We start from the raw sequence: 18,069 nt of genomic DNA on the forward strand, positions 1-18,069 counted from the left end.
GCAACTTGTTCATGAGCAACTGCTTACAGGTAATCTTCAATTTATGATTATTCGTTTAATAACTGTTGAAAGTTATGACGGTCCTGAAAAAAGTGATTTAATGATCGGTCTTTGCACTTACAATTGCCACAGTGTCCCAATTCAGGTGTTTGGCCACCAATATGTATTTACATCCTGAGGTCACGTGATCACCACTTGCAGCCTTCCTAGCGGGCGTCTGACAAGCGAAAACAATGGGGGAAGCTGCATTCGCTTAATGACCACAGGGGTTCACTTAACAACCGCAACAAAAAGGTCATACATTAGGTTCAACTCACTTAATGACTGCCCCACTAAGCAACATAATTTCCAGTACCAATTATGTTTGCAAGTACCTATACAGTGCAGACAATTAAATCTGGCAGGGATTGTATGTATTTTAAATTTGCACTTATTTATTTATTTATTTATTATTCAAATTTATATACCGCCCTATCTCCCAAAGGACTCAGGGCGGTTCACAGGCATATAAAACATCAATATCAATATACAAATTAAAATAATCCTTAAAAAACTTATTCTAGCGCCCGAATTATTAAAAATAGAAATATAAATATAAAATATAAATATTTAAAATCAATTTAAAACCCCTCTAAATTTAAAAATCTAAGCCAGTCCTGCACAGATGAATAAATGTGTCTTGAGCTCGCGACGGAAGGTTCGAAGGTCAGGAAGTTGACGGAGTCCTGGGGGGAGTTCGCTCCAGAGGGTGGGAGCCCCCACAGAGAAGGCCCTTCCCCTGGGCGTCGCCAAACAACACTGCCTAGCTGACGGCACCCTGAGGAGTCCCTCTCTGTGAGAGCGCACGGGTCGGTGAGAGGTATCTGGTCGCAGTAGGCGGTCCCGTAGATAACCCGGCCCTATGCCATGGAGCGCTTTAAAGGTGGTCACCAAAACCTTGAAGCGCACCGGAAGGCCACAGGTAGCCAGTGCAGCCTGCGCAGGATGGGTGTTATCACGGGAGCCACGAGGCTCCTCTATCACCCGCGCAGCCGCATTCTGAACTAACTGCAGCCTCGGATGCCCTTCAAGGAAGCCCCATGTAGAGAGCGTTGCAGTAATCCAGGCGAGGCGTCACAAGAGCGTGAGTGACCGTGCATAGGGCCTCCCGGTCCAGAAAGGGGCGCAACTGGCGCACCAGGCGAACCTGGTAGAACGCTCTCCTGGAGACGGCCGTCAAATGATCTTCTAGAGACAGCCGTTCATCCAGGAGGACGCCTAAGTTGCGCTCCCTCTCCATCGGGGCCAATGACTCGCCACCGATGGTCAGCCGCGGATTTAGCTGACTGTACCGGGATGCCGGCATCCACAGCCACTCTGTCTTGGAGGGATTGAGCTTGAGCCTGTTTCTCCCCATCCAGACCCGTACGGCCTCCAGGCACCGGGGCAGCACTTCGATAACCGTTGGGGTGGTCCGGTGTGGAAAAGTACAGCTGGGTGTCATCCGCGTACAGCTGGTATCTCACACCGAACCCACTGATGATCTCACCCAGCGGCTTCATGTAGATGTTGAACAGAAGGGGCGAGAGGATCGATCCCTGCGGCACCCCACAAGTGAGGCGCCTCGGGGCCGACCTCTGCCCCCCTGTCAACACCGACTGCGACCGGTCGGAGAGATAGGAGGAGAACCACCGATAAACGGTGCCTCCCACTCCCAATCCCTCCAACCGGCGCAGCAGGATACCATGGTCGATGGTATCGAAAGCCGCTGAGAGGTCTAATAGGACCAGGGCAGAGGAACAACCCCTATTCCTGGCCCTCCAGAGATCATCCACCAACGCGACCAAAGCCGTCTCCGTGCTGTAACCGGGCCGGAAACCGGACTGGAACGGGTCTAGATAGACAGTTTCATCCAGGTGTAAGGGAAACTGATATGCCACCATACTCTCAACAACCTTCGCCGCGGCGGGTTGGAGACCGGACGATAATTACCTAAAACAGCCGGGTCCAGGAAGGCTTCTTGAGGAGGGCCTCACCACCGCCTCTTTCAAGGCGGCCGGAAAGACACCTCCACCAAAGAAGCGCTCGTAATCGCCTGGAGCCAGCCTCGTGTCACCTCCTGCGTGGCCAGCACCAACCAGGAGGGCACGGGTCCAGTAAACATGTGGTGACATTCAGCCTCCCCAACAACCTGTCCATGTCCTCGGAGCAACAGGGTCAAACTCATCCCATAAAATGTCACCAAGACCACCCTCAGCCGTCTCACCCGTATCACGCAATCTTGGTCCAAACCATCCCGAAGCTGAGCGATTTTATCGTATAGATAACCGTTAAACTCCTCAGCACGTCCCTGCAACGGGTCATCCCGCTCCCCCTGGTGTAGGAGGGAGCGGGTCACCCGAAACAGGGCGGCTGGGCGGTTATCTGCCGATGCAATGAGGGAGGAGGCGTAGCTACGCCTCGCTTCCCTCAATGCCACTAGGTAAGTCCTAGTATAGGACTTCACTAGTGTCCGATCAGCTTCTGAACGGCTAGACCTCCAGGAACTCTCTAGGCGTCTTCTCCGCGCTTCATCCTCTCAGCTCCTCGGAGAACCAAGGGCGGTTGGGACCTGCGCAGGGTCAGAGGCCGCAAAGGCACGACCCGGTCTAAGGCCCCCGCCGCGGCCCGTTCCCAGGCCGCAACAAGTTCCTCAACCGAGCCGTGAGCCAGACTCTCAGGAAATGGCCCAAGCTCCGTCCGGAACCCCTCCGGGTCCATCAGGCGCCTGGGACGGAACCAACGTGTCGGCTCCGTCTCCCTGCGGTGGTGAATGGCGGTCAGAAAGTCCAGGCGAAGAAGAGAGTGATCTGACCATGACAAAGGTTCAGTGACTATTTCCTTTAAGTCCAGATCTCTCAACCACTGACCAGAGACAAAAATCAGGTCCAGAGTGCCACCCCCAATGTGAGTAGGGCCATCAACTACTTGGGTCAGGTCCAAGGCCGTCATGGAAGCCATGAACTCCCGAGCTGCTGTCGATGACGGGCCGGACGATGGCAAGTTAAAGTCCCCCATGACTAAAAGTCTGGGGGTCTCCACTGCCACCCCGGCCAGCACCTCCAGGAGCTCGGGCAGGGCAGCTGTCACGCAGCAAGGAGCCAGATACGTGATCAGCAAACCCATCTGGCACCTATGACCCCATCTCACAAAGAGGGATTCGCACCCGGCAATCTGAGGTACAGTGGTCTCCCTCGGCTCTAGGCTCTCTCTAATCACACTGAACCAAGATTAAAAGCAAAATAAGAAACTGTAATTTGTTTAGTGTATCTGGCATATTACATTGGTTAAATGTGTGTTTGTGTCTGTGTGTTATATTCCACACCTGAATATAAATGCAGAATTTACATTCAGGTTCGTAACTACTGTATATTGTGTGGGAATTTAACCATTTTGTGTCAGACTGCATGCTTCTTAACATTTTGAAGGGACTGTTGAACTTCAGATGATGATAAAGTGGAGTGGGGAGTAATTGCACGTCTGATACTTTCCTCTTTCAAAACGTGCCTCTGGAAAATGAGCATATGAGAGAAAGTTTTAAAAAGACATCTCCTGCTATGTTGGATGTGTGAGTGTTATACGTATACCCAATAGCAAGAAACACTTCAATTTGGAATTGCTGTAAGCTCCAGCATGAAATTGTACAGTCTATAAAAAAAGTGTAGGCTATTTCTCGAAACTTAACATCTACAGGTAAATAACCTGTTTTTAGACAAAACCTTCCCCTACCCCTTTCCACAACTGTTTTTAACAAGCTTTTTAGCTCATGTATGTTGCATCTAAACATGTTCCTCTTTTCCCCATCTCCTTCCTTCCCTTGGTGTTTTTTCCCCCCCTTATCCTTATATACTGAATTTCTCAGATTATAAGAGTGGTTTCGGAGGGAAATTTGGTGTTCAAACTGAAAGGCAGGACCCATCAGCTGTGGGCTTTGACTACAAGGAGAAACTAGCGAAGCACGAGTCACAACAAGGCAGAGTTTCCGCTTCTAACTCTTACCCAGAGCCGTCGTTTCTAACCCAGACCTAAGCTGCTCATTCATTGCAAAGCCCTATATAATGCATGGCAACTTTAATTTCTTTTTCCTTTGCATATACATCAGGGAAATAATTAAGTGACCTTCAGTTATGTTAATAATCCTGTATGTGCTGAATGACAGTGCATTATCCCATCTAATTGTGCTGCTTGGTGTACATTCCAGCAAACTTTGGAGGTGCTCAATACCGTGTATATTTTTAATCACAGCACTTACTTCCTTTCCATAATCCAGCCAGTAAATCCTTTGGCTCCTATATCTTTAGTACACAACTCCAGATTTCTTTACTAATTACAGAAAATTATAATAAAAATACTTTCAAAATGAAAATACAAAATCCCTTTGCTAAGATTAGTACTGAAGTTGATGATATAGCTATATATTATATGATAATGATTGTGGAATGATTTTAACTTTTTCCCATTAGAAATATACCTCTGCTGGCAGCTAGATAAGAACTTTCTATTTGAGTAATAACTTGCTTCATGCAGTGTATTCGTTAACATGAGCGCATCTGGAATTATTATATCATTAACATTTTAGGTAAATAAACTTAATTCCAGCTTTTCATGTTTCTCTCACAAAACCGTGTATCTATGTAATATATATGTGCATTGCGTCTGTCTGTAAAAAGTCAAAGTAAGCAGGAGATAAAAAATAATAATACTTGATTCATCCTTGTGATTTTTACTACTGTGTGTCCAGCACAAACATGTTTGTCCAGCATTTAAATGTATTGTTGTTGGCAGTCTTTAAAAACATAACATGGCCATTATTTTTAAATCCTTAAGACATTCGCAATACTTGTTCTTTTTAAGTAAACAGCACGTAATGCCTTGAAATAGTGGCCTTCACGAAGAGGCAGAATGTCTGACTTCAATCTCTCCTCTAACAATATGATGATTGCTGGAAGCTGCACTGCGGAGGTGGCCTGAGGCAGGTGTCTTAAGGGAGAGCACCTCTTTCTTTGCTTGGATCTGATTTCATTTCAGCCAATGGATGTGGAAGCATGTTTTAGCCTGCTGTCACTTGCATACCTGCCAATGCTTTGGGGCCCTCAGAATATATACTCTTCCTTTTGCATCTACTTATTTTGTATTTTGCCTTGGCTGCGGTCACTGAGTACTTCGTGCATGAACATCCTTTTGGTAGCCATTGAGAGAAAAGCATTTACAATAAATCACTTTTGTTCTGTTTTTAGATTATTCTAAAGGATTTGGTGGAAAGTATGGTGTCCAGAAAGATCGAATGGACAAGGTATTGAATTAAATGACTTATGAGGTTAGAATTTTCCACTAACACTAAAAATCATTCTATTATCATAAAGGGTATTTTCTCTGAAGACATTCTTGTCTTGTTAAGTAGAACTGTGCAGTCCACAGAAAAGGTTATGAAGAGCTGCTTCAGATCTCACATAGAGCCGGCTCCTCTCTACTGTTCAATAAATCATGCAGGTTTTTTAAAAAAGTTCCTGTGTTCAAAACTGGGAGTTGAGGTGGGGGGAGAGATACAGCTACTTTAATGAACCGACTTATTATAGCAGCCTATATTTAATTCAGATCACAAAGCAGCAAATCTTTTAGGTACATGTGCAAGAATGAAAAAAGATGGGCTGCTTTAATGAGTAGAATTCATGCAAACCAGAGCAACTTTCTGCTTCTCAATAAAGCAGCCCAAAGTTGTTCTTGTTTTGCATTAATTCTGAACCCTTGCATGTTATTTTTGAAACACGCACAGCTGTTTTATACAGATTATTAAGATTTTTGCTTTATAACAGAAGCCTAGACAATTTAGTGCAAGTGTGAAAAGAAAAGGAACAATTGGCTAGCAGGAATCATAGAATAACAGAGTTGGAATAGGCCTAGAACTAAGGAGAAATTTCCTAACCGTGAGAACAGTTAACCAGTGGAACAGCTTGCCTTTAGAAGTTATGGGTGTTCCACTATTAGAGGCTTTTAAGAAGAGCCTGGATAGTCACTTGTCTGGGATGGTATAGGGTCTCCTGCTGGAGCAGGGGGTTGGCCTAGAAAACCTCTAAGGTCCCTTCCAACTCTGTTATTCTATTTTGTGTCTGTGTATACAGTATGAACATATTACAGTTTTAGTGCAGCTTTCTGAGTTAAGAGTAAGATTAAAATTGAAAAATCTTTCTGTCTTATACAAATTCATCTCAGAATGTCTGAGAAGAACTTGTGTATCTGAGTTACTTAAGATGTAGAAGTAAATGTTGCAGTTTGTCTAAGGAATTTATTTTTGTTTCTTTATGTCAGTGTTTCTCATCCTTAGTAACTTTAAGGTATGTGAACTTCAAATTCTAAAATTCTCCAACCAGCAAGTAAGTTGGAGTTAAAGTTGCCAATGTTGAGGAACAGTGTTTTATATGAACTGGTTTCCATTTCCTTGTATTGATAGAATGCATCATCTTTCGAAGATATTGAGAAATTATCTTCAACATACCAGAAGACCAAACCAGTAGAAGCTGGTAAGTTCCCCCCTTTCATGCTTTTTTTATTATATAGTTAAGTTTCCTTTAACATCTTAAAAATCTCAGAGCTCTCATTATATCAGCAAAGAGCTGATAACAAGTCTTGAAATGTCTAGCTTTTAAAGTGTGAGTGAAAAAAACAGAAGTCAAGTAGCCATCTAAGAGCTGAAGAAGCTTCTTGAGAAGCAAAACATCTTCAAAGAAAAAACAGAAAGCCCAGTTGTCTCTTGGAAAAACACCTTTGGGATAGCCATCTAATATAGCAACAGCACTTAGACTTATATACCACTTCACAGTGCTCTACAGCACTGTGGTTTACAGAGTCAGCATATTGCCCCCAACAATCTGGTTCCTCAATTACCCACCTCGGAAGGATGGAAGGCTGAGTCAGCTTTATGCCTGGTAAGATTTGAACTGCCAAATTGCAGCCAGCAGCCAAGAAGTATCCTGCAGTACCTGACTCTAACCACTGCACCACCACAGCTCTTGTTTTCTGCCTACAATCCCTAGAGAGCAGGGCTGTTATTTAAACCGAATGTGTCAGCCTATCTTTAGTCATGTATTTGGAGCTACCTTTCATTTCCTAATTTAAAATCAGTAAGACTAGACAACCCGTGAACCTTTGGGGATATCATTTCAGAGATACTTCCTTACCTAAACAAAGAAAACAAAATCAGTGGGGTGGCCAGTGACTTTGACTTCCTGTTTGGCTTCCCCCCCTTTGAATTTTCTTGTGAGAAGTTGGCAGTGAGCATCATAAATCTCCCTCCTCTCCTCTCCCTTCCCTTTCCCAGCAGGCAGGGGAGGGGAAGGAATTGAGAGATTGGACAAGTGGCCTGGAAGCTGTCATTGAGAATGAGAATCACATGACTGCAAAAGCTCCGTGATGACACTGAAACAGCCACAATTTCTCCAAATTTGAGAAAAAATGGGTCCCAGGAATCTGCAGAATAGCCTCTTTGAGATACCTTTGTTGACAAAGATTCACCCAATTGAAGGTTGCAAAGTATCAGACACAAGCGCTTTAGTAGTATATAGATGGGTTCAGGTTAAGCTTTCAGCCAATGCATGTTTTGTGGCAACTGTTTCTGTCAGGAAGTTGAACGAATTACTCTTCTTAACACCTCGTGATCTTTTATAAGCATGAATAATTTGTAGTCTGACCAGTACACTAAATAATTAGTCTGGATTTTGAGAGCAAATGATTGGGAATTGTTTCTGAAGATTTGTGAGGGGGGGAAAATGGCTTATCGGATAATTGTTTTCATGTTGTGAACCATTATAGCAAATGCCAAAACGAGCAACATCAGAGCTAACTTTGAAAATCTAGCTAAGGATAAAGAACAAGAAGACAGAAGAAAGGCGGAAATTGAAAGAGCTCAAAGGATGGCCAAGGACAAGGAGGAACAAGAAGAGGCTAGGAGGACACTCGAAGTTGGTGAAATTCATACTTTTGTCTGTCTATCTCACAATCCCTTCTGCTCTTCCCATCTTCTCCTGACTGGTTGCACCATTGCAAGTGTAAATTCTGAGTGAGAGTAAAATTGACATCAGTATGTATGTGTCAGCTTTCTTTAAAAGCTCCCTTATGTAACTAAGTAGTATTTAGTAGTATTTAAATTATGGACTGTAAAAGAGTTACGAGAATATAGGTAGTCCTTGAATTACAACCATTCGTTTAGTGACCATTTGAAGTTACAGTGGCACACCTACAGTCATTGCAGCATCCCCATAGTCGGGTGATCAAATTCAGTTGCTTGGCAACGGGCATGTATTTATGACCGTTGCAGTGCCTCAGAGCCATGTGATCACAATTTGTAACCTTCCCAGATTGCTTCAGTGGTGGAAACCAGATTCATTTATTGTGTTTCCCCGAAAATAAGACCCTGTCTTATATTTTTTTGAACCTCGAAATAAGCGCTTGGCCTTATTTTCAGGGACATCTTATTAATTTTGGGGCACATGGAGCAAGACGGGGATCCTCTTGCCGAGTTACCTGATTTCCAGCTCTGTCTCCCCAACCCTAACCAGAGGAAATGGCGGGCACCAACTGCGCATGCGTTTAAATATTTTCAGGGGAGGGCTTATTTTTAGGGAAACAGTAATAACCACATTATTCACTTAACAACTGTAGTAATTCACTTAACAACTATCGTAAAAAAAATTGTAAAATGGGGCAAATCTCACTTAACAGCTGCCTTGCTTAGCAACAAAATGGGCTCAATTGTGGTTGCAAGTCAAGGATTACCTGTAGTTGTTTTCTAAGGAGCCACACAATTTGATATCTGTTGCGTATAAATCATATAAAATATAAGAAATTGTCACTCTATGCCAGGGGTGTCAAACTGGATTTCTTCGGAGCCTGATCAACATTGTAGTTCTCCTCCACGGGCCGTCCGGGGGCGGGAGGGAGGGGGAGATGGGAAGGATGCCTCCTGCAGCACTTTGCCGGCCAAAATGGGGTGGGGAGAGCACGCACCCTGTTTTGGCTGCCAGAGGCACCAAGGGTCATTTTCTATTTCCAGGCCAGCCCCGTGGGCCAGATGTAAGCACCCCATGGCCCAAATCCGGCCCACAGGCCTTGAGTTTGACGCCCCTGCTCTATGCAGATGCAGGATAAACAAAAGACCAGCAGTATCTGTAGAACCAGAACTGGTATCACAGACCAATGGCCAGCTTTCCAAATATGATATTCAGGGTAAATTCAATCAGAGATGCTGTTTCATGTTAAATAAATTAACACTTGAATCTTGCGTAAATGCTATAATGGCCCTTTGTTAAATTACACTTTTATACGGAGGAGAATTTTACAGTAACATCTCGAGGAGAGGGGAGCCTTTGTGGTGCAAGCAATAGATCTGTTCTCTTTCAACAAATGTCTGCCTTTAACATTGGCCTTCCTATTATGAACAAAGGCAGTTGTACTGCCTCTATTGATAGCACAATCTGTTTTGGAGGCAGATCTGTAGCCTGTGGGAAAGACCTATCCCTAACACTCCAGTTCTAGTGCAGGAGTCCCCAGCTCCCGGGATGGGGCAGCACTGGGCTGTGGCATGCCAGAAACGGCCATCAAAAAGGTGGAGCGCCATCCTTGGGATGCAGGCAGAATGCGAAACCAACGTCCCCTTTGGTCCGCAGAAAAACCTCTCTCCACGGAACCGGACCCTGGTACCCAAAGGTTGGGGGCCATTGCTCTTGTGGCAATTACTTGTTTTATGTATTGATTATTTATTTATTTATTTGAATCCTGCCTTTGTTATTTTTACAAATAACCCAAGGCGGCAAATGTATCCAGCACACCTTCCCCTTATTTTCCCCACAACAACCATGTGAGATGGGCTGGGTGAGAAAGAGTGCCTGGCCCAAAGTCACCCAGCTGACTTTCATGCCTACAGCGAGACTCAAACTCACAGTCTCTGGTTTCTAACCTGGTATCTTAACCACTAGACCAAACTGGCTATTATATTAAAATTACATTTGTTATATTATTGTCATTAAGATGTATACTAATATAATATTATATATAGGATCTTTAGCCAGGACTTTTATATCATTGTACTCCTGTTGAATTCTGTTAAACTGTTGACCTCAACAAGTGTCATAAGACTACATTTCACTGATAAATTTAAAGAGAAAGATAGGAGAAGTATTAGCTGCATTCTGGTAAAATATGGTTACCAGGAAATGCATTCCATTCTGAGGTAGATTTGCCATAAAATATGCAGAGCTTGCTGAAAAAGATGTACTAAATTTATTGAAGGGAGATGAATGCTATCTTCTCTATAGTCATTTTGGTTCTTGAAAAATAAGATAGCTTATTGTATAAAATATATTTTTATTGTATAAAAATTAGCACTTTATTTATGTGCTGGGTTGCAGGAAAAAAGTCATTTCAATCAAAGAAATGGAAAAGCAACCTGGTAGTTCCGTGTATGGTTTTAATTATAGATTATTGCTCCTTGATTGCTACCTTATTAGAATGCATTTAAGACATGAAAGGCATCTTAAAGATAATCTGGGGAAATTGCAGGCAGCCGTTCACAGCATAGGCTGTCTTGCGCCACCCACAGTGTCTCTTTGAGACATTAATGTAAAAAGAAATTCCCTGTCTGCTGTATAATACATGTGCCTTGTGAAATACAATGCACAAGTACACTAATGGCTTAATTTACCTCACACAATCCCTGTTAAAGATGGAAAATAATAAACCTCAACTCTGAGGTCAACAAGGCAGGAGGAAGATTTATAGACTTGATTCATAAAATATTTACATGAATTTATATGTCGTGTTTATAGTTTGCCTTCTGACCCAAGAGGTTGTGTCTGTGGGCAGTTTATCAGTATTTAAATATGTGGTGTTCCATGGACATGTGTTAAAATACAGGTAGTCCTTGACTTATGACCATAACAGGGACTGGAGTTTCAATTGCTAAATAATATGGTTCTTTATCAAGTGATCAGACCTGATTTTACTACAATCATCATCACTGCTGTTAAGTAACTGACATAGTCATAAGTGAATCACATGGTCATTAAGCAAATCCAGCTTCCCCAATTGGCTTTGCTTCCCACTTTCCCAGAAGCCAGCTGGGAAAGTGGCTAATCACAATCACAGCGCAAGAGGCGCAGCTCTCGTAAATGCGAGCAAATTGCCAAGCATCTGAATTGCAGTCCCATGGGTGTTGCAGTGGTTGTAACTTCAAGGCCATCATAACATTGAATCATCATTTAAGGAACCTTTGTAAGTCAAGGACTTGTATGAGTTTGAAGTTTGAATTTTGGTTCCCAGCAAAGCAACACAACATCCTAATTTTTTAAAAAAGGAGGTACTCCAAATACAATTACATGTTATGGAATCCTCAGAGAAAGGCTGTGATGGAGGAAGAAATGCATGAGCCATCTCATTCCAAGTGACAAAATTGGGATGGAAAACCCAATAATGGCATTTCATGAGCAAGCTAGGCACCTGTAAGAAATCATGATGATGTCATTGTACAAATAACAAAAATTACGATTGCCCTCTTCCCCTCACTTCCAACTTCATGATTATAGCCCTCGAAGTGGCATCCATGCCTCAGTTATTTTTCCTCACCATTGTAGTCCTATCATGAAGAACTGAAAATCACTTGAATCAGTACCCAGGGTGATCATAATCTAAGGTAGTACTTCTTGCTTATTGGTTACCTTCAGTTTTAGTCTTCTGTACCATGAATGTGTATACTCAAATAACTGTGATTAAATTGGACCATCTGTAGCCAGATGGTTTTTCATAATTTACCTAAAAAAATAACTTTTGTACATATTGATGTATGTTTAAACTACATAATAGTTTTTGCAAATCAGACCTTATTTTTTTCTTTTTTTGAAAAGGAGAAAGCCAAATCCAAGACACAGAATCCTCCTGAATCTCTAGCTGCACAAACAGAGGAAGAAAAAGTGCCATCAAATGTAATCTACGAGGTTGGTTTAGTTCAATGTCAGAGTCCTTTTTCTAAAGCATTTTGTGTAGCATATTGATGCCATTCATTCCCTTCTCCCAGTAAAATAATAAACAAAGCAGGTAAATCCATTTTAATAGATTGCCCTGTATCATTGTGAGTTGGAAAAGCTACAATGGTTAGATTAATTTAACTATATAAACCAATCAAACATCTATCTATATCAGGCTTGACTAGTTATACATAACAATATGGTAGAGAAGTCCATAATGTTGGTGGGGGTAAGGTAGGATGACAACCTTTTCTGAGCCCTCAAATGTGCTGCCAATCAGGTTGGGTGCTCCTGCACAAAACGCACAAGCCATCTTTATTTATTATACTACTGTATAGATTGCCCCACTTTTAAGTATGTTCCGGAAAAATGAGGCATAAATACTGACTAAGTATAGGGCCTCTGTGGCTCAGACTGGTAAGACAGTCTGTTATTAACAGCAGCTGCTTGCAATTACTGCAGGTTCAAGCCCCACTAGGCCCAAGGTTGACTCAGCCTTCCATCCTTTATAAGGTAGGTAAAATGAGGACCCAGATTGTTGGGGGCAATAAGTTGACTTTGTATATAATATACAAATGGATGAAGACTATTGCTTGACATAGAGTCTTCGGAGAAGGGCGGGATATAAATGCAAATTTAAAAAAAAGTATCTGCTAGGCAGCCCAATAACATTAACTATTGAAATCAGCCTCTGTGTTAAATTATTTTAAAGTGAAAAAACGTTACATTCCAGATGAAATCTGATGTAGGTTTTTTGCCCCAGCCTACCCACTGCTTTTGGGAATAGTGCAAGGTGCCCTATTATTCTGGTTTTTTTTGCTTAATAGATTGAACATGGATAATGTTCATAATCAAATATTTTCAAGAATGGTGAATTGCAGGATAAAATATCACCAGAAATGTAATGGTCGCACCAGCAGCACGGAACTTCTTCATAAATTCTTCTTGATGTCTTGCATAATGCTTGCTTTTATTTGTGCAGGATGCTGCCTCCTTTGAATCTGGTTACAAAAACTCCAATGCAAGTCTTCCAAATGTACATGAGCCAGAACAGGACAGCAAAGCTGAAGAATCTGACTATCAAGAAGCAGTTAGTCAGAGAGAGCCAAGCTATGAATCGGGAACCGTGTACGAAGAGGCCGCAGTAGGAAATCAATATCAAGCAGGTTAAACAGCTTCTCTTTTCACTTCTGAATCTTTGGGTGACTCCATGTTGGTCTAGAATGTGATCACACGGGTCTGGCCAGTATAAGGAAAACTCAGCATGCTGCCTTAAACTGCTTAGAGGTAAGAGGCAAGATAGAAATGTTAAGAAGCAAAATAGGCTGAAAATGAGAAAAAACTCATTCACTGTCAAATTTTTCACTTGGTTGCAGGGCTCGATATAGGTGAATCGATGCTAGTTAACAACACAAATAAATATTTGAAAGGAAGCCTCTTCAAGGAGCATGGAACTTAAACAAAGAATAAATTGTGAGGTTACTGCTTAACTAGCAGTTCCCAATGGGCACAGTAAAAATGCCACTATTATATGAATGACTCCTCAGCATTCAATATAACTGTTCCACTAAGGAGACCTTCATAAATGCCAGATTGTGTACAGAATGGATGATTTGAAAGTCCTGTAGTGAAACTTATTTTTGTCTTTAGATGAAACTTCTTATGAATATGAAAATGACCTTGGAATAACAGCTATAGCCCTATATGATTATCAGGCTGGTAAGTAACACAATAGCTAGTTTTATAGTTCTAGTTCATAACGTATTTAGGCTCAGATTTCTACAGAATTCTCTGTATTCTCTGGTGGACTAGACGTTCACACTCTTCCAAATGACCTTTTCTGGATTTTCTGGAAAAAATAATAATGATAGCAACATCATTATTAATGGCACCAGTTGACTTTGGGATGTGCTGCTTATATCCTCCTGGGCTACTTGCTGATTGGAACCAAAACAAGGTCTGTTTAATTGCTATGTTCATGTCCATTCATCATGCTTTCATTAAGAGCTGCTTCTATAGAATGTTTCTGTAGGTAACCCTCAATTTAACAACTATTCGTTTAGCAACCACTCAAAGTTAAAACATTGCTGGGAAAAGTGACTTGCAACCGGTCCTTGCACTTACGACAGTTGTAGCATCCCCATGTGATCCAAATTTGGCAACCAGCATGTATCTATGCTGATTACAGTGTCTTGAGGGTCACACAAGCATAATTTGTGAGTTTCCCAGCCAGCTTCTGACAAGCAAAGTCGGGAGTGGGGACGGGAAGCTACATTTGCCTAATGACTACAAGATTCACTTAACTGCAGTGACTTGCTTAACAATCATGCCAAAAAAGAAAAAAGTTTGGTGTGATTTAACAACTGTCTTGCTTAGCAACGGAAATTCTGGTCCCAATTGTGGTCGTAGGTTGAGGATGACCTACTAGAATGAGATACAGAGTGGGCTCTTCTAGAAGCTGCTATTAAGTATAAAGTCTCCACCAGGCCTGATGTGTTAATTCAGAAGCTCTGCCTGTGCATTATCTGAGCATAGCTACTCTGAGTTCAGAGGAGGAGCCACTGCTGAAAGTTTTGAGCAAGAGCTATTCTCACTTTTCTGGCTTGTGCATTTTCTGCTGAGCCTATCGGATAACCTGTGAATGCCAAAAGTGCTTTTTAAACTATAACCTACTTGGAAGGAGGTGGTGATAAGCTTTGACTTTCGGGTGCTAGAAAAAAACCCAGAATTTGAAGGTGTTTCCGGTTTGTTTCTCAGCACCTGCAATCTGTGAAACACAAACGTATATTTTGTTTGAAAAGATGGTTTCCCTTTTGAGCCAAGTCTGTGGAGTCTCTTGGAGTGGGGCTGCCCTGTGTCCACGAGGTAGTGCCCATAGAAAGGGGCTTAGCCAGTGGCTACTCCCAAAGTCTGGAATTCCTTCCTGATAGAGGCAAGGCTGGCTCGGTGGGACTTGTTCTCCTGTCCAAAAGACATACTTTTTAATTTACAAAGATCTAGGCTACTACCTTGATCTCTTGCTAGATTCGGTTTCTGTCTGGTAAAGAGGATTTCCTTTTATTCGGGTGTTTCTCTCTGGATTTCAATTGTTTAGCTTTAAAATGATTCTGTTCACGCCTTTATTTGATGGTTCGTTCTAGGATGCCATGGGAGTTGAAACGTAGGGCGGGGGTGTAGAAAAACAATCAGCTGACCTGAGTTTCAAAGTCCTTCTGCTAAACCTTCTAACATTTCCGTTTTTTTTCCCACAGCTGGGGATGATGAGATTTCCTTTGATCCAGATGATATCATTACCAATATTGAAATGATAGATGATGGCTGGTGGAGAGGAGTCTGCAAAGGCAGATATGGGCTTTTCCCAGCTAATTATGTTGAGCTGAGACAATAGAAACGGATGTCTACCATTTATGCCTTAATCCCATGATCATTCATCTGACTTATTACACTACAAATCATGTGGGGCTTTTTTTTTTGGTGCAGGAGAAGAGATTGAAAGGATCTAATCATGCTCCTTTTATTTTTAAAATACTTCGCTGATGCTTTTATCAATGTTTATGGGTCCAGAAATTGCTAATATATTGTGACTCTATGTTGCCCTGCAGCCTGTTATCATACTTTTTAATTTTGAAAAAGGGGTTTCTTGATTCCTTTGCCAAATTGGTGACGGTGATTGTTCTCCCTCTAGAGTTTTTAGTTCTCTCTGACAGTAGTACATGTTTCATTTGTACTGTACAAATTATATCCAGGTGTTCTTGTACTGAACATGGTCAGTTTTCCAGCTCTCACCTGTCGTATCTAGGTCACATTTCCACTTACTGGGAACATGGCAGGTATGGATAGAGGAAAATGCTAGCTGGCTTGCAGTTAGTGGCAAACATTCATGGGAAGTTATTCTATATCAATGTCAGAAAGGACCCAGTATAGAAGGCTATGCTTATTTTTCATTCATATTCTTGGGAAGTGCACAGTCCAGTCAAAAGCTCAATTGAACTTTTCCAGAAGTTCTGATAAGGAACTGATGCAAGCCTCACATGGCTTTGCGATGTAAGTTTTGTTTATGCTGCTCTTTCTCTCATGCACCTAGAACACTGTGAAATTTTTGATCTTGGAGATTTAGAAGTTTCCATGACGTGCCCTCTCGAGCGCTCTCAGCCTGTCACCTTGATGATAAAACAGGCAGGATATGCAGCACTAATTCCAGTTTGTATGATTTGCAAAGAGGACAATGGGATGAGATGGCTTCCTCTATAGTAAATCTGTTTTTTTGGCTATATTTCACTAAAGGAATATTGCTCTTAAGAGTATGTTAAAACCTTGGAGGAAATTGCTATTTTTAAACAATATAGATGACTCATTTTACATATTCAGCTCTGACTGCCAGTAACACTCAGACAAACTGTAAAGGTCTCTCTGTCTTTTGCCAAATGTAATCCTGAATTTCTTGCCATAACTTCTGTAAAATAAATTGAGAATTAATTACTGATTTTAACCACATAAGCATCCCTACCAAAGACAGCATACAGTAGATGTGTCTTCAGTGTTTCTTGTTCATTTCTGTTTGGGAAGAGAAATTCAGGGATAAATCGGTCAAGGAAAGAAGTGAATGAAAAAAAAAGACAAGCAATTAAGTAAAATAAAATATTTAAAAAATGTTTCTATTGAGTGGTAAACATGCAGCGTATCTAAAGAAATATGGAATGTAGAGAGAAGTGATCATGGATGGGATTGGCTACTTAGACAATCTCTTAAGAAGAATGTATGTAATGTTTATTTTCTATTATCTTCCCCACCGGTTCCTTGCTTTCTCATAATTACATTGATAATAGTATGTTAAGTGGGCATGGATTTTATATGCAGTTTTAGCTTATTCAGTTTGCATAGGACAGCAACTAGAATATATGATTCCTGTTTCTTTTTTTTTCTTTTTCTTTTTTTTGTAAATTAAATATTCAAATAAACTTTTGGAACCATTTTCCCAGGATATTTTTGTGTCTGAACTATTCTAAGCCATAAACTGAATGTTAACGTATTGCCTTCTGCTGGGTGAAATGCCTTCTACCTTCTTATCTTCAGTTACTGAAGTGGAGTCTCAGTGGGAAAAACATGACAAGGATATTCTTGCCCTGGTTTTTAAATTATCTGTCACCGAAAGGAGCATCTTCTTGCACCAATTATTCCAAGAGAGTAATAGATTCAATAGTCCTGTGCATTGGGGACAAATATAAAGTAGAAGCCAGCCCGTCTTGTAATTTGTGGAACAGTCCCAAAGAGAGAAGAGGTGGAAAAGTTTGTTGGAGGACTGGTCTCTTCAAAATTCCAGTTGTTTTAGTGTGTTCTGAAAATAGGAGTTTCTTGGATAGCAGAAGGGGAAAAATTGTTCATTGAATGCAGGTAGGCCTTGTCTTACAACCACTTATTTAATGACTGTTCCGGGTTATAACAACACTGAAAAAAGTGACTTGCAACCAGTTCTCACTTATGACAGTTGCAGTATCCACACAGTCACATGATCAGACTTCGAGTGCTTTGCAAGCAGCATGTATTTATGATGTTACAATGTCCCAAGATCCTAGGAATATCATTTGCAACCTTCCTAGCGAGCTTTTGACAACCGAAGTCAATGGGGGAAGCCAGATTTGCTTGACTGCATAATTTCACTTTCACTGTAGTGCTTCACTTAACAACCATGGCAAAAAAGCTGTAACATTGGGCACGACTCCCATAACAACTGCCTTGCTTAGCAACAGAAATTTTGTGTTCAGTTGTGGTATTGCATCAAGGACTGTAGTTGTCTATACACTAAAAAGCAAACCAGTTGAGTATGAAATAACACCCTGAATCATTGACTTTAAAATGGGCAGCTATAGAAATTGAATGAATAACTAAACAAGACCAACCTCATGGCACACCCTTCCATACATCAAAAACATTTTGGAAGCTGTAGAATGCAGCTTTCAAGATCTGCAAGTAGGCATAACACACTGCCCAGAGACTACTATACAAGGACAAATTATGCATTGTAAAGATCACTTGGAGGTAG

The 18,069-nt window shown here is 41.6% G+C and overlaps 1 protein-coding gene across 4 annotated transcripts in view; it reads left to right on the top strand.

Moving 5' to 3' along the window:
* The window catches only part of CTTN (cortactin), a 34,917-nt gene extending 17,916 nt beyond the window's left edge, over positions 1-17,001 (top strand). For 3 of the 4 annotated variants that reach the window (XM_058161562.1, XM_058161557.1, XM_058161551.1), the window contains 8 exons: positions 3,881-3,991; positions 5,256-5,311; positions 6,467-6,536; positions 7,825-7,973; positions 11,910-11,999; positions 13,012-13,195; positions 13,680-13,748; positions 15,281-17,001. In XM_058161562.1, the coding sequence (XP_058017545.1) occupies positions 3,881-3,991; positions 5,256-5,311; positions 6,467-6,536; positions 7,825-7,973; positions 11,910-11,999; positions 13,012-13,195; positions 13,680-13,748; positions 15,281-15,417 (866 nt within the window). In that variant the 3' untranslated portion in view covers positions 15,418-17,001. The remainder of the gene's footprint in view (positions 1-3,880; positions 3,992-5,255; positions 5,312-6,466; positions 6,537-7,824; positions 7,974-11,909; positions 12,000-13,011; positions 13,196-13,679; positions 13,749-15,280) is intronic. The other variant, XM_058161546.1, reaches the window with a different exon arrangement.
* Positions 17,002-18,069: the final 1,068 nt, after the last annotated feature.

The sequence above is a fragment of the Ahaetulla prasina genome, chromosome 1 (assembly GCF_028640845.1).
Source record: "Ahaetulla prasina isolate Xishuangbanna chromosome 1, ASM2864084v1, whole genome shotgun sequence".
Lineage (NCBI taxonomy): Eukaryota > Metazoa > Chordata > Lepidosauria > Squamata > Colubridae > Ahaetulla > Ahaetulla prasina.